A 16,132-nucleotide genomic window follows, 5' to 3' on the forward strand; every position below is an offset into this window, starting at 1 on the left:
GCCAAATATGAAATTCATATTTGGTTTTTAGCACATCCTAATCTCTGTTTTGCTTTCCTATGATTTATGTCACAACATACTGACCCAAAGGTTGCAGGTTCGAATCCCACCTCAAGCTTGGATCAGAGTAAAAATGTAAAAAGTTTGGGAGGTGCATTATGGCCACAAAAGCCAATGCGGCAACAACTAACCAAAAAAAAAAAAACAAAAAAAAAACATACTGACTCTGAATCTTGATAATATACTCTCCACAGAATCTGTGTTTAGTATTAGTTGGTTGGATCAATAGTTTAGATTTTTAACTCTAAATCCCCATACAATAATTTAATTTTTTTTTTTATATTCTTTGTATAATTATATTCATCTTTCTTGTACAGTCAGTCCTCGTATAGCACAATAGTTGTGTTCCTAGAAACCCTCGTGCAATGCAAAATTGTGCAATATGAACAACAGGCCCTATGGGAAAAATTGGGTTAGGTGCCGACCACCCAAGACTGAACACACATTTGTAACCAAAACATTACCAAACACAATAAATAATCGTAATAAAATACGTATTTTATTATGACTATTATTACGTAATAAAATATTGCTAATGCTTTTGCTTCTATCGTCAGCAAACTTGTTTTTTGTTTGATTTTCTATCCAAACAGATGACAGCCGTTTCATCTCTTCCAGTTCTTTGTGTCTTAATCTAATGGATTTTAATTACACTTTGAGTTGTTCCTGCTATGAAAGTTGTTTTTATTTTCTCTGCAGTCTTTGTAATTCTCGGCGTTGCCTCATTTAGGTCTGTAGCACGTGCAATATCACATGGTCTTTCATTTCGCTCAAAGCGTTTCACAATTTCATATTTTTTCTCTATCGACAGTGGCGGACTGGCCATAAGCCTTACTGGGGAAACCCCGGTGGGCCGGAGTGATTTTGGTCATAAACCATAGTATGAGGCCACTACAAATTTTCCCGGGTAAGAATTTTTGATCCAGTCCGCCTCTGTTTATTGATATTGCTTTTCTTTTTCTCTCTGAATCTGTAGTGTCTTCACCAGGATGCTTCCTTTTCACACCTTTTAAGTATTTTACTCATTTTTGGGGAAGAAAGCAAAATTACAAAAGGAGGAGGCACGCTTGATACACATAAACAAAGCTGCGGGCGTGTAGCAACTGAATAAACAACACCGTAATGGCAGAGATACACTATTAACACCTCACATTTTACTAAAGCACATTTCTGGGGGTTACTACCATAAAACAATAAAAACAATTTCCAGTTTTGTTTCTGCTAGTGGAATCTGTTATAAACTGGTAGTAAACTCCATCTAATTGCATTTGCCATTATACCGATAGCTGGAATTGTGTGGGTTTTTACGTTATTATGGTAAAATGTGTTTCCCCTTCACTGATATAAAAAACAAATACATTTTCAGAATCTTCTCTTCATTCCTATTGTGTTGCGTTTGGTTGGGGTGATTCCGTGTTCGACTGCCATTTCTTGTAAACACAAAGGCGAATCGTGCATAAGCAAATTCGGTTCGTGTTATATAAGATATCATTCCCCTATTTATAAATCGTGTATGATCAATTCATGTAATGTAAACATGTGTTATACGAGGACTGACTGTATTGTACACTTGAAGAAAGTACAAAATATCTGAGAATAATATGTAATTTTTATAGAAATTAAAGCAGATTACACTTGATTAAGGTTTATCAAGTGTAATCTGGTAAACCACTTTTATTATTTAACCACTTTCCAGTTTTTGATATACCTGTACACCATGCTGTTAAAGAATATTTAAGATCAATAGTAATTTTTTTTAGTTTGGTGTTTTCATTCTGCTATTTCTTTTAGGGAATCAAGTTTGAAGCATCTATCATTGCTGGAATATTCCCCATCAAAAGATAAATCAAGTAAGTATTGCACTTCAAATTATAGTTCCACTTTGAATTTGGAGAAGTTGAAAATTATCTTAAATTGTTTATTTAAGACTGCAAAGAACTAGCAGGTCGTGCAGAGGTAAAGCTAGATTGCACTGACTCCTTTGGTGTCCAAATGCATAAAAGGATTGGAGGGAGGGAGGGAGGGAGGGGAGAGAGAGAGAGAGAGAGAGAGAGAGAGAGAGAGAGAGAGAGAGAGAGAGAGAGCTGAAACAGCCCTTGTTAATGGGTGATGGGTCTAAAATTTGGTACTGGAGTCTTGAAGATTGTCCTAAATAAGACTGGAACTTCTATTGATATGCAGTGTATGCTTCTATTTATAATCACAAAAAATGCTATCTTTCTTGTAATGTTGTCACTTTTATGAAGTTCTGAGCAGGCTATACTAATACATAGAAAAAATGTTTATATTGTCATCAATGCTTTGGTGGTTTATGTTATTACTGTTTTGCCATATCATGGTTTCCGCTTGTACAAGTGATGTAACATCCAGATTTCTTCTTGAACTCTGATACATTATATGTAACCAGATATAATTACTCTCTTGCTTTATATGTTTCATATGGATTTTGGCGGTTTTACTCTGCAAAAGAAAGTACTATGTCTGTACTCCTACCAGCCTGACTGTTTTACATAAATTGCATAAATTTATTTATAATCTATTGTAATTCTTGATTTTAATATTTTCTTTATTTGTTTTTAATGTTTTGTCATTACGGTCATCATTTTTAAAGATCATCATGATCAATTTTTACTGTCATTTTTAACGATGTCATTGCAGTCGTCATTTTTAATGATGACCTTTCTCAAAGAAATAGTGGAGACTCAAAGTATTTTACATTGCTTCATTTTAAAGTTTTTCTATCTGCCTTTTTGTATACATATTTTCACCCAGTATCAAAACCAATGCTGTACAGCCGCATTTTTGTTTCTTTGGTTATTGTTATCAGTTAAGCTGGAAGTGAAAGTGGGAGTACAGATACAGTACTTTCTTCCCTGTGAAAGAAAGTACTGTATCTGCGCTTCTACCAGTCTGACAATTTTACATAAATTGTATAACTTTATTTTTAATATATTCTAATTCTAGATTTTAATATTTTAATTAAAAAATATTTAAATAAAAAAATAAAGAAAATATTTTAGTATTTTCTTTATTTTTTTTTTATTGGATTTTATGTATTTATGGAGACATTATGCAGTCATAATTTTTAATGATGACTTTCTCTCAAAATCTGAATCACATTTGTTCCCTTGATAGCGATGGTTTAACTGTTGATGAGCTTGCTCAGCAGTCAACAGTTGATGATACCAAGGTTGGCAGGGTTGCTGACAGGCAGAATAGGTGTTTTACATCTACATTCAAACATTAGGAATTTTTAGGAAGCCGGATGGCAGCAATTTATGAAACTCTGACTGGGAGCTAAACGATTTTGTGATAACTGAGAGGAAAGTGGAAGAGAAATTGTTGAAGTTAAACATATAAAAGGCATCTGGGGTGGATGGGAACCATCCAGTTATATTTAAGGAGGCAGCAAAGGAGGTAAGGAAATCGTTAGCAATATTTGGATTGAAGGAAGGACACCTATGGACTAGAGATGTGAGAATGTATCCCCAATTCACAAAGGGGGAATCAAAGGGCCATATGAGAAATTACAGACCTGTTAGCTGAACTTCTGTTACAGGAAAAATAATGGTGCTTAAAGAAGTAATACAGAACCATCTAGCGAGGTGTGCAGTTATACTTCAGTCACAACATTGTTAACGGGTGATCTTGTTCGACCAATGTGATTGGATACTGTTATGCAGTATTAAAGGAACTAGATGCATGAAATAATTTTGATATCATATACTTGGATTTTAGGAAGGCTTTTGATACTGTTGCACATAAAAGACTGCTGTCCAAATTGGAGTAGTGTGACATTAAGAGAAAGTTGCTACTATGGATAAAGGAATGGCTGAGGGAGAGAATACTCATGGTTATCAATGGACACTGCTCTTTGTGGACTAATGTTATTCACGGAGCCGCACAGGGTTCAGTGGTAGGCCCACTGTTGTTTTCTGTATTTATTAATGATATTGATGAGGGTATATTAGGCTTGATGTCTGAGTTTGTAGGTGATACAGAGGTTGGCAGAGTAGTTAATGAAAGTAATGAGGATATGCTTAGGCCAGCTGAGAAATAAAAATTAAAGTTTAATATTGATAAATGCAAGGTATACTGCATATGAGTAGCAGTAATCCCAGAGTAATGCACAAACCGTGCGGTAGTACACTCTGAGTAGTGAAAAATGAAAAGGACCTAAGGGTAATTGTGCAGTTAGATATGAAGTTCTCCAAGCAGTGTAGGCAGGCTGCCAGGACCGCTCATTAGGTTTTTTCAATGAAATACAGGAATTTTGCTAGCATGGATAAGGAGGTGATTATTCCATTGTATAAGGCAGAGGTCGGGACACATCTCGAGTACTGCATACAGGTCTAGAGACCTCATTTTAGGATGGATGTGGAGTGGCTGGAATGGATACGGAGAAGGACAGTGAGATTGGTAAGAGGAACAAAAGGGTACTTTTCCCGAGAAAGGCTTCAGTTCTGCAAATTGCAGTGTCTAGTGACTAGGCACCTGCTATGTGATTTGATTGAGCTGTTTGTGGCTTGAGCAAACTTAATGTTGATTTGATCCTTCTTGCTCAAACTAAGAGCATAAATTCAAATTGAAGAAAAATGGTTGCAGAATAGATATGCGGTGTGCCTTTAGTGAACAGGTGGTCAATTGCTGGAACAAGATTTCATCTGTTGTGGTGGAAATGGATGGTTTGAGTAAATTCAAGGAAAAACTAGCCAAGCTATTAGAGGGAAGGATAAGTTAATTTTTTTTTTTTTTTTTTTTTTTGTTAATACTGTATAAGCTTGCTTTCTTGCATAATTTGCCATTATTCATACTAATTAATAGTCAAAAATGGACAGTCAAAGTAAAGTATTTTATATTGCTTGATTTTAATGTTTTCTTTCTTTTTATGTACACATTTCTACTCTGCATTAAAAATCAGTGCTCTACAGCTGCATCCTTGATTATTTGGTTATTCTTATCTATCACTTATTGTTATCAATTAAGCTGGAAAAGTTAATAAATGTACAATAATGTAAAAGAAATTATAGTGCTGAATATTTATTGTGTGGGATGCCAACCTAGAAGAATAAGGACAAGGAAAGTGGAGCTAGTAAGAGCATTCACTGTATAGTTCAAGGAAGCCACAGGCTGTTGCTGCACTGGAAAAAAAAAAATAAAACATAACAAGTAGATAAGAAAATACAAATTATGTGCTTCCCTCCTCACACACGTAACTATCCAGCTGAACTTTGAATTTATTCAGACTGTCAGCCTCAGCTACCTGTGAGGGCAACTTGTTCCAACAATCAACGACTTACTGGTTAAAAGAAAACTTCTTATACTAATCTAAACCTCAGCCCCTCTAATTTGAATTTATGATCTTTACTGTAATTCTTTATAACAGTGGAAAATCCACCATCATTCATTTTACTAATCCTTTTCAGAGCCTTATAAACCTCAGTCAGGTCACCTCTGAGGTGCCTGTTTTTACCAAGCTCTGTAGCCCATATAATCAGTGTCTTCCATCATACGGTTGTCATTCTGCTGACCTCACCATTCAAGGTGCCCATCTTTGATCCCTTTCTAAAAGCTCAGTGTCTTTTTTCAGATGAGGTCTCTATACCCGAACACAGTATTCCAAACGTGGTCTTACAATTGCCTTATACAGTGGGATCATGACCTCAATTGTCTCTACAGGATAACGTTTGATAAATCATCGATCGGACACCATGTACTTTCCTGGCTGCCTGTTTACTCTACCCAGAGAACTTCATATCTGCCTGTATCATAACTCCCAGTACCCTCCCTTCCTCTACTGTCTCTAATTCAACCCCATCAAGTGTATAACTTGTTTTGAGGTTACTCTTCCCCAATTGTAATAACTGTCATTTTGATTCATTAAAACATAGCTGCTACTGTTCTGACCATTCTTGAAGCCTCTTTAAGTCATCTTGAAGGAGTGCTGCTTGGCACTGATCATTAACAATTCTCCCAATCTTTATGTCATCTGGAAATTTTTACACCGGAAACTACAGTGGTCCAAGAACCGATCCTTGGGGATCTCATTTCTGATCTTACACCAATCTAAAGAACTATGTTGAAATAACTAAGTATGTCGACGTAGCTTACCAGGTTAGAATCTTACCATTTGGATTCTAAGATGGATTAAAGTAAAATACAGTAAACTCTCATGACACACCCAATGAAATGTTTTGCTAAAATCGAAATAAACTATGTCCAAATTGTTCCCTACATCAGCTCATAAGTATCTATGTTGAAATAGTCTACCAAGTTAGTTGAGTATGATTTTCCCTTAAAAAGCCATGTTGCGTATCCTTCAGAGTGCCATATCTATCTGAATGTCCTTGGATTGCATTCTTAATTATTGCCTTTAAGATTTTTCCCACAACTCAAGGCCGACTAACTGGTTTGTAGTTACCCACTTCACTCTTAGATCTGCTTTTATGTATTGGCGATACATTGGCACTTCTCCAATACAAAGGACTCTCCCAAATCAAAAGATGCCCTCATAATTAACCTCTTCTCCAATCCAAATGGCTCAACCTCACTCGCATAGCCAAGTTTATGCAGATGTTTTTAAAAAACATATACAGAAATATATAGAGAAAACCTGGAAGACAACAACGGAAATGGGCAGATGAAATTCACGAGTTCGTTGGTAGTAAATGGATGGCTATTGCACAAAACAGACGAAACTGGGAAGTTTGCTGGAGAGGCCTTCATCCTGCAGTAGATTGAAAATGGCTGATGATGAAGAAGTTGGTGGACATGAGAAGCTGAAAATTTGCATCAAATTTTTTCATAAACTTGAGAATTTCAAGTTGTTGAGAAATATTTCATGTGTAATAAACAATCTACCATTTATTATACATATTTTTGAATTAATGGAATTTCTGACATAAATTTAAAAAATACTCTACACAATTCTGGGACAAACATCAATCCAGATATAGATTCACTAATAAAAATAAACAGTATCAAATCTCATTAAATATTATAAAAATAAAATATTGCAAATTTTTGTTACTGGAATTGTATTTTGTTACTATAATTGTATTTTTGTAATTTTATTTTAAATTTGTATTTCTTTTTTCTTATTAATAAAATTAATTATGTGTATGTGTATGTATAAATATTACAATAAATAACATAAAACTTTTTATGACAGTTTCTTAATTATACACCATTTTTAAAAATTTTAAAAGTAATCCTAGACATTGTGGAAAGCTATAAAAATTTTGGCCCGTACGAACCTCACAGACATTTTATTTGGCCTCGCATTTATAAGGGTTGCCCACCCCTGGACTAAGATATTATAGCTGCAATTCAACCTCTAGCTAGCGCATCCCTAAAAGTTGCACCATCTGGTGCGTGCATCCTCAGTGATGCGATGTAAATGTTTGGAATAACAGCAGTGATTTAAAATTGGGCATGTCTTGATATTCATCATCATGACAGTATAGTAGATATAAGAAAAAAAAAAAAACATGCAGTATTTTTATTATTAATTTAATTTATGTTTTTATAAATTAACATTAAACCAGGATTGAAATCATCACAACAGATAGTAGTTATTTTTGTAAACATAAAGTGCATACAGATATATCCTGTGGAATATTTTTTAAGCATATATGGCAAAAATATTTTTTTAAAGTTTTAAAGTAAGTTTTAAAATAAAAGTTTAAGAATAAAAACTTTAAAATAAAAAGCTTAAGTTTTTCAGTTTATGCTCATTTTAAAATGTCTTTTAATATTTAAAAAATTAAAAAACATCTGCAATCAAGCACATAATACATGTGAATCAGAATGCAAATAAAATTCAACAATAAATCCCTAAATGAAATTGATTATATTGTATATTCGTGTAATAATAAAGATTTACTGTTTTATTTTTAGCATTGTGAACAATAATGACATCACATGCAGAATTGAATTGCCATTGCATTTGGAAATTTTCTCCCGTATCAGCAGTCATTATTGACTGCTGTTTGGCATGCCGAATCCTAGCTGAACGGTAGCACTAAAAAGTAGTGGAAAAAATTAAAATATGATTTCCACTTACACAATTAGCTGCATATAATGTAAAGTCCACTAACAACTCTGAAAAAAAAAAAAACACCATCAAGAAAAAACTTTTAATCCTAATTACATTATCCATGAGAAAATTATAATTCAATTAAAACACTTCAAACTGAAATATTGGGGTTGCAGGAATATATACAGTTGCACCTCTGTATAATGAAATTGATCGTTCGCTTGAAAAAATTCGTTATACAGAAATTTCACTATAAAGAAATATGACCTTTACAACAATGAAAAATACTGTAATTCAACATTCAGATGTGTGTAGTAAAGGATGGGAAATAAATCAGAAATAAGTGGGAATGAATAAATTTTCTAACATTTTAGCATATTAAGCTATTTGTAACTTTAACTTGTCTTAAATCATATCTTAACTTAGCTTAAAAAATTAAATAATTTTTTTAAGCTATTTTATGTACTTAATATACTTAAAATAATAATTTTAAGCTCTTTTATATACTATATTTGGTATATATTAATAAGGTGTGATTGGCATGTAACTCGCAGAAGCAGAAAAACAGATGGCTCCTGTTGTTACTGATAGCATATATTGAGAGGCGCTAGCCCCAAGTTGACATGCCTTTAAATGTAAGCTTTATGCAGTAACGGCATCATGATACTCTTGATTTGTTATGTTAATTTTAGATTAAGTATGACTTTGCTAGTTATGGTGGATTTTTGGTTCCCTTTTTAGGCCAAGGTCGTGCACTAATATTGGGCTATATAGTTTAAAAATATAAATATAGAAATATAGAAACATGGTACTTATATGTGTATATACATGCATACATAAATAAAATATGCATAATAAGAAATAAATAATTAAAAAAATTGAAAAAATAATAATAAAATTGACAAAATAAGGTTGCTGCCATGCAACTTACAAAAAGCCCTCTCGTGTCAACAGCCAAGTGTGTCTTCACCTGGCCGTTGACGACACGTGTCTTCATTACTACTACTACTTCTTCCCCCTTTTTGTATTCTTTGTATTTCCATATTTCTACCTTCTTATTTCCACTTTCTTTTATTCTATTCAAGCTGATATACAGCCCTACAGCTGAAACCCTTCAGCATTGTGTTCTAATGAATCACATTAAAATGTGATTCATTAGAACACAATTCTGCTTATAATGCAGTGCAAGCATGGCTCCCATTTTTCATCAGTTGAAATGTGTTTTTAGTCACTGAAAATCAGCATTTTGGTTTTTGTATGAACAATAATAGACTTGCAACTTTATTGCAAAGTGTTTGAACATATACAGTGGATTCTTGTTATTTGGGCCACTGGTTAATCAGGGCAGCCTTTTCTTTGGGACACATCTTAAAGAACAGAACCCAATCGAGAAAATAGCCAGTGTTTACTTCGCTTTATTGGGACAACATGCCGTTTACTCGGGGCAGGAGACTGCACCACTCGAGATTACCCTACGATTGTCTCCGACCATACCACGTGGTTCGGTCAGATTTCTGGAGGTCACAACCATAAAACAATTAGCAGTCTCCTGTTTATTGGGCTTTACTGTTAGTGCTTCAATCATATAAAAAAAATTAATTTTCAGAATCTGCTCTTCATTCCTATTTTTTAAGCTTCGTAACTTGTTACTCCATTCTCACTTGCACATATCGTGTTACTTGAAATTTGTGTGTGCCGTGTTCTTTGTTATTGATTGATTATCTTTTTTACTGATTTAAATTTTAACCCCCACCCACAAACGTCAGTGAACAGAAATGTCAACTAATTAGTATGTACATATTACAGTACATATTAATTAAGCCATGCACGTAAGTGTAAATTTAATTTTACTTTGCTAACCTGTGGAAAATATTCTTTGGATTTTCACGTATCATTTAATTTTTTTAATTGGTAACATAATAAAGTGTAAATTTGTACTTAATACAGTATATCTTTACTTTTATAGCCTGTGTATAATATTCCTCCTATTTTCGCTAATTAGAAACGCTGTTTAATAGAATTAAATTTTTCACAAATGTGATCACAATCACCGCTGCTTATTATATATTGTATAGTGAACAGTAGTTTATATATTATATATTTATATATTATATATTGTATAGTGAACAGTAGTTTACTATGGTGAGTCCATCATAACGTGTGATTTGATCATACAGAAAATCAATCGTAAAGCTGTATTTTTAACTATTTACGTGAAATTTCGCATAATTGGAGCAGCTGCTTAATTGGGCCAAAATGCACTAGTCCTGATGTGTCCAAAATAACCGGAATTGACTGTACTGTATATTTTTAAAAAGTTCCCTGTATTCAAATAAAATTGCGGAAGTCATTTTCATACAGTTCGTCAGTTTGGTGTTTCAAGTCGTTAAAAATCTGTTTGATTTGTATTTCAATGAATAAATTGAGAAACTGTCTTAATACGCTCATACACAGTAGGAAAATGCTTGAATTGTTGCATCACTTAAGCAGCAATTCAATCATTTTAGTTTCAGAAATGTCTGAAACTTCAATAAACCGGAAGCTTACCGTATAAAACAAATTGTCACCCTTCATAGACTCAAGTCAGGAGTCCAGCAAACTCAAGTGGCTAGAGACCTTGGTGTGAATGAATGTACAGTGCGTGCATGGAAGAAAGAAGAGGAGAAACTTCTTGATGCAACCATGTGGTGTATGGAAACAAGCGATGGACTGCAGCGAAAATTCTTGTAGCAACCTCATTACGAACAATTGGATAAAGCTGTGTTTCAGTGGTTTGTTCAAGAACTGTCTGAAGGCACATCACTATCCGGACCTCCATCTACAAACCCAATCTAAAAAATTTCACAACAATCTACATGGAAATGCGTCCAAAGCATTAACTGCAAGTAATGAATGGCTAACATGTTTTTAAAAAGTGGCATGGAATACCCAAAATGTCTATATCAGGTGAGATGTGTCCAGCTGATGATGAAGCTGCATACTCTTACCTTGCCCACCCAGCTTCAGAAAATAATTGAAGATGGTGGCTATACTGTAGAACAGGTATATAACTGTGATGAGACTGGACTTTGTTATAAGTTAAAAATGTTACCGAATTACACTCTGGCTTGTAAGAACAACGTTCAAAGAACACAAGGTTTCAAGCAAATGAAAGAAAGAGTGACTATCTTTTCTGTGTAAACCAAACAGGAAATAACAAACTGAAGTCACTTTGTGTAGGAAAGTTTGAATCACCATGTTGCTTCCATCATGTGAACATGGCCTATATGTGGAGGAGAAATTGTAGAAGATAAACATAAAAAAGGCACTCAGGGTGGATGGGATCTATCCAGTTATATTAAAGGAGGCAGCAAAGGAAGTAAGCACACCCTTAGCCATAATTATGAGAGCTTCTTCGGACTCAGGGGAGGTACCCATGGACTGGAGATGTGCAAATGTGACCCCAATTCACAAAGGAGGATCAAAGGGCAACACAAGTAATTATAGACCTGTTAGTTTAACTTCTGTTCCAGGAAAATTAATGGAGGCACTCATTAAAGAAGCACTGCAGGATCATCTAGACAAGACTTCAGTTATAGCTCGGACACAGCTTGGTTTTGTTAAGGGAAAGTCTTGCCTGACCAATTTCATGGATACTATGATGTGGTCACAAAGGAACTGGATGCAGGGAATAACTTTGATATTATATACTTGGATCTTAGAAAGGCTTTTGATACTGTTGCACATGGTAGACTGCCGTACAGATTGGAGCAGTGCGGCATTGGAGGCAAATTGCTGCTATGGATAAAGGGGTGGTTGAGGGGGAGAAGACAGAGAGTGGTAATCAATGGACACTGCTCATCGCGGCGGTGCATTATAGCCTGAGATGCTAATGCGCCAATAAAATACAAACCAACAACAACTGCTCATCGTGGACTAATGTTATTAGTGGAGTCCCTCAGGGTTCAGTATTGGGTCCATTGTTTTTTTTTTTTTTTTTTTGTATTTATAAATGATATTGATGATGATATATGTCAAGCTTAATGTCCAAGTTTTCAGATGATACGAAGGTTGGCAGTGTTGTTAAGGACAATAATGACAGTTCGCTGCTGCAACAGGATCTAGAAAAGTTGAGCAGATGGGCTAAGAGGTGGCAAATGAAGTCTAACATTGACAAATGTAAAGTACTACATATGGGAAGCAGCAAGCCCAGAGTTACGTATCAACTCTGTGGTACTACACTGACAGTGGTAGAGAATGAAAAGGACCTGTAATTGTGCAGGCAGATATGAAGTTTTCCGAGTGGTGCAGACGGTCTGCAAGAGTAGCTCATAGTGTCTTGTCAGTGCTATACAGGAATTTTTCTCGCAGGGATAAGGAGGTGATTATCCCCTTATATAAGGCAATGGTCAGGCCACACCTTGAGTACTGTATACAGGTCTGGAGGCCTCATTTTAAGAAGGATGTAGAGCTGTTGGAATGAGTACAGAGAAGGGCAACAAGATTAGTGAATGGAACAAAGGGTTGCTCTTATGAAGAAAGGCTTAAATTTTGCAAATTACAGTGTCTGGAAACTAGGCATTTGCGAGATGATCTGATTGAGGTGTATAAAGCCTTGAATGGTTTGCACATGCTCAATGCTGATGGAATTCTTCCTCTTGCTCAGAATAATCACCTGAGAGGGCATAAATTCAAATTGAGGAAAGAGATGTAAAGATAGATGTGCGGAAGTTTGCCTTTAGCCAGCGGGTGGTTGGTTGGTGGAACAGACTTCCATCCTTTGTTGTGGAATTTAATAGCCTAAATAAATTTAAGGTACTTGGAACGAATGGAGAGGTGAAATGGGAGCATGTTTTTTTTTTTTTTTTTTTTTTTTTTTTGGCTGATGCTAGCTTGCTTTCTTGCATCATATGCCTCTACTAATGCTAATATTCCATTTTCCTACGACTTGAGCAAAAATGCATGGATGACTTTCAGCATTTTTGAAAACTGGTTTCATAAGCAATTTGTACCTGATGTATGTAAACACTTATGGCAACAGGGGCTGGATAACAGCTCTCATGCTGCTGGATAACTGCCCTACCCATCCTACTGCCGATAACCTAATAAGCAGAGATGGTAAAATCTGAGTGAGCTACTTACCGAAAAATACTATATCCAAGATACAGCCTCTGGATCAAGGGATTATATCAACATAATTTAAAATGAACTTCCATAAGACTCTGATACAGCGAATAATCACTAGTGAGGATTCTATTACCTCATTTTTTAAAGATGCTGAAATTAAAGGAAGTTTTTTTACATTGGTTGTGAAGCCCGAGAAACCATGAGAAAAGGTGTATTTCAAAATGATGGAGAAACATATTGGGTGCAAGTCTGATTCCAGATAACTCCCAAGTAGAGTGACATTGATGAAGAGATGAATGACTTTGAGGGCTTTATAGAGGAAGATGTTGCTGCTGCTGACCATTTCTTGGAAAGGTACATTAATGAAGACTTTACGGAAGATGACGTGGCCAATGCCGAGTGAGTACTGACAGAGTTCGTTGATAGAAAAAGAGGGGCCACAATGGAATGTTGGTTAGATGGGTCAACAACTGTCCTACATATGAGCACATGACTGACTATGAAAAAAATCAAATGTTATTGGTGAAAGTCATGATCCAGATGCAACCAAAGACAAGGGCCAGAGCCACCACCTAAGACTGCGTAGGCACCTGCTGATTTGCAAACTGGACTTAAATTTCTTGAAACAGAAAAGGTAGATTCCCTTTCAATTTTACACTTAAAATGTCTGATTGAAATTGTTAAAAAGAAATAAAGAGATGCAATGAAAGGGCAACCATTGATACAGTCATTTTTTTTAAAAAAATGAAAGACTCAAGCGTTTAGGGCATAAGCCTCAAGCTATGAAGGAGTCTAGACTATGTATAAATATAGTGCAAATGCATCAGAAATACATAGCTATATCTGAATAAATCAGAATATTGGTAAAACGGCATCGTTTTAAGTTATATCTCATATTGTGAATACCTTCACAACGAGTTGCCATGATATTGCACTACTTCGAATAAGTAACGCTTCACCTAAGGAGAAGACTAATGTTACATTATTCTCAGATGGATACCACCACCCAGACGGCACCGTTTCAGAGCTATTTGGCCCTTCTTCGGTGGGTGGGTAGGTACCCGAGTGATGCAACGATGGCAAAACAGTTATGAAATATAACTCCACAATATGAGAGATGCCTGATGGTGTATCATGTATTTAGACTCAAGCGTTTAGGGCATAAGCCTCAAGCTATGAAGGAGTCTAGACTATGTATAAATATAGTGCAAATGCATCAGAAATACATAGCTATATCTGAATAAATCAGAATATTGGTAAAACGGCATCGTTTTAAGTTATATCTCATATTGTGAATACCTTCACAACGAGTTGCCATGATATTGCACTACTTCGAATAAGTAACGCTTCACCTAAGGAGAAGACTAATGTTACATTATTCTCAGATGGATACCACCACCCAGACGGCACCGTTTCAGAGCTATTTGGCCCTTCTTCGGTGGGTGGGTAGGTACCCGAGTGATGCAACGATGGCAAAACAGTTATGAAATATAACTCCACAATATGAGAGATGCCTGATGGTGTATCATGTATTTAGACTCAAGCGTTTAGGGCATAAGCCTCAAGCTATGAAGGAGTCTAGACTATGTATAAATATAGTGCAAATGCATCAGAAATACATAGCTATATCTGAATAAATCAGAATATTGGTAAAACGGCATCGTTTTAAGTTATATCTCATATTGTGAATACCTTCACAACGAGTTGCCATGATATTGCACTACTTCGAATAAGTAACGCTTCACCTAAGGAGAAGACTAATGTTACATTATTCTCAGATGGATACCACCACCCAGACGGCACCGTTTCAGAGCTATTTGGCCCTTCTTCGGTGGGTGGGTAGGTACCCGAGTGATGCAACGATGGCAAAACAGTTATGAAATATAACTCCACAATATGAGAGATGCCTGATGGTGTATCATGTATTTAGACTCAAGCGTTTAGGGCATAAGCCTCAAGCTATGAAGGAGTCTAGACTATGTATAAATATAGTGCAAATGCATCAGAAATACATAGCTATATCTGAATAAATCAGAATATTGGTAAAACGGCATCGTTTTAAGTTATATCTCATATTGTGAATACCTTCACAACGAGTTGCCATGATATTGCACTACTTCGAATAAGTAACGCTTCACCTAAGGAGAAGACTAATGTTACATTATTCTCAGATGGATACCACCACCCAGACGGCACCGTTTCAGAGCTATTTGGCCCTTCTTCGGTGGGTGGGTAGGTACCCGAGTGATGCAACGATGGCAAAACAGTTATGAAATATAACTCCACAATATGAGAGATGCCTGATGGTGTATCATGTATTTAGACTCAAGCGTTTAGGGCAAATAGCTCTGAAACGGTGCCGTCTGGGTGGTGGTATCCATCTGAGAATAATGTAACATTAGTCTTCTCCTTAGGTGAAGCGTTACTTATTCGAAGTAGTGCAATATCATGGCAACTCGTTGTGAAGGTATTCACAATATGAGATATAACTTAAAACGATGCCGTTTTACCAATATTCTGATTTATTCAGATATAGCTATGTATTTCTGATGCATTTGCACTATATTTATACATAGTCTAGACTCCTTCATAGCTTGAGGCTTATGCCCTAAACGCTTGAGTCTAAATACATGATACACCATCAGGCATCTCTCATATTGTGGAGTTATATTTCATAACTGTTTTGCCATCGTTGCATCACTCGGGTACCTACCCACCCACCGAAGAAGGGCCAAATAGCTCTGAAACGGTGCCGTCTGGGTGGTGGTATCCATCTGAGAATAATGTAACATTAGTCTTCTCCTTAGGTGAAGCGTTACTTATTTGAAGTAGTGCAATATCATGGGAACTCGTTGTGAAGGTATTCACAATATGAGATATAACTTAAAACAATGCCGTTTTACCAATATTCTGATTTATTCAGATATA

At 35.6% G+C, this 16,132-nt stretch overlaps 1 protein-coding gene across 1 annotated transcript in view; it reads left to right on the forward strand.

Moving 5' to 3' along the window:
- Positions 1 to 16,132, forward strand: part of Nup160 (nuclear pore complex protein Nup160) — a 507,399-nt gene that overhangs the window by 268,604 nt on the left and 222,663 nt on the right. Inside the window, exon 19 of the mRNA XM_090382015.1 lies at positions 1,852 to 1,910. Coding sequence (XP_090238141.1) covers positions 1,852 to 1,910 — 59 coding nt within the window. The remainder of the gene's footprint in view (positions 1 to 1,851; positions 1,911 to 16,132) is intronic.

Source organism: Mastigoproctus giganteus, chromosome 9 (assembly GCF_048544385.1).
Source record: "Mastigoproctus giganteus isolate SK-2022 chromosome 9, ASM4854438v1, whole genome shotgun sequence".
Lineage (NCBI taxonomy): Eukaryota > Metazoa > Arthropoda > Arachnida > Uropygi > Thelyphonidae > Mastigoproctus > Mastigoproctus giganteus.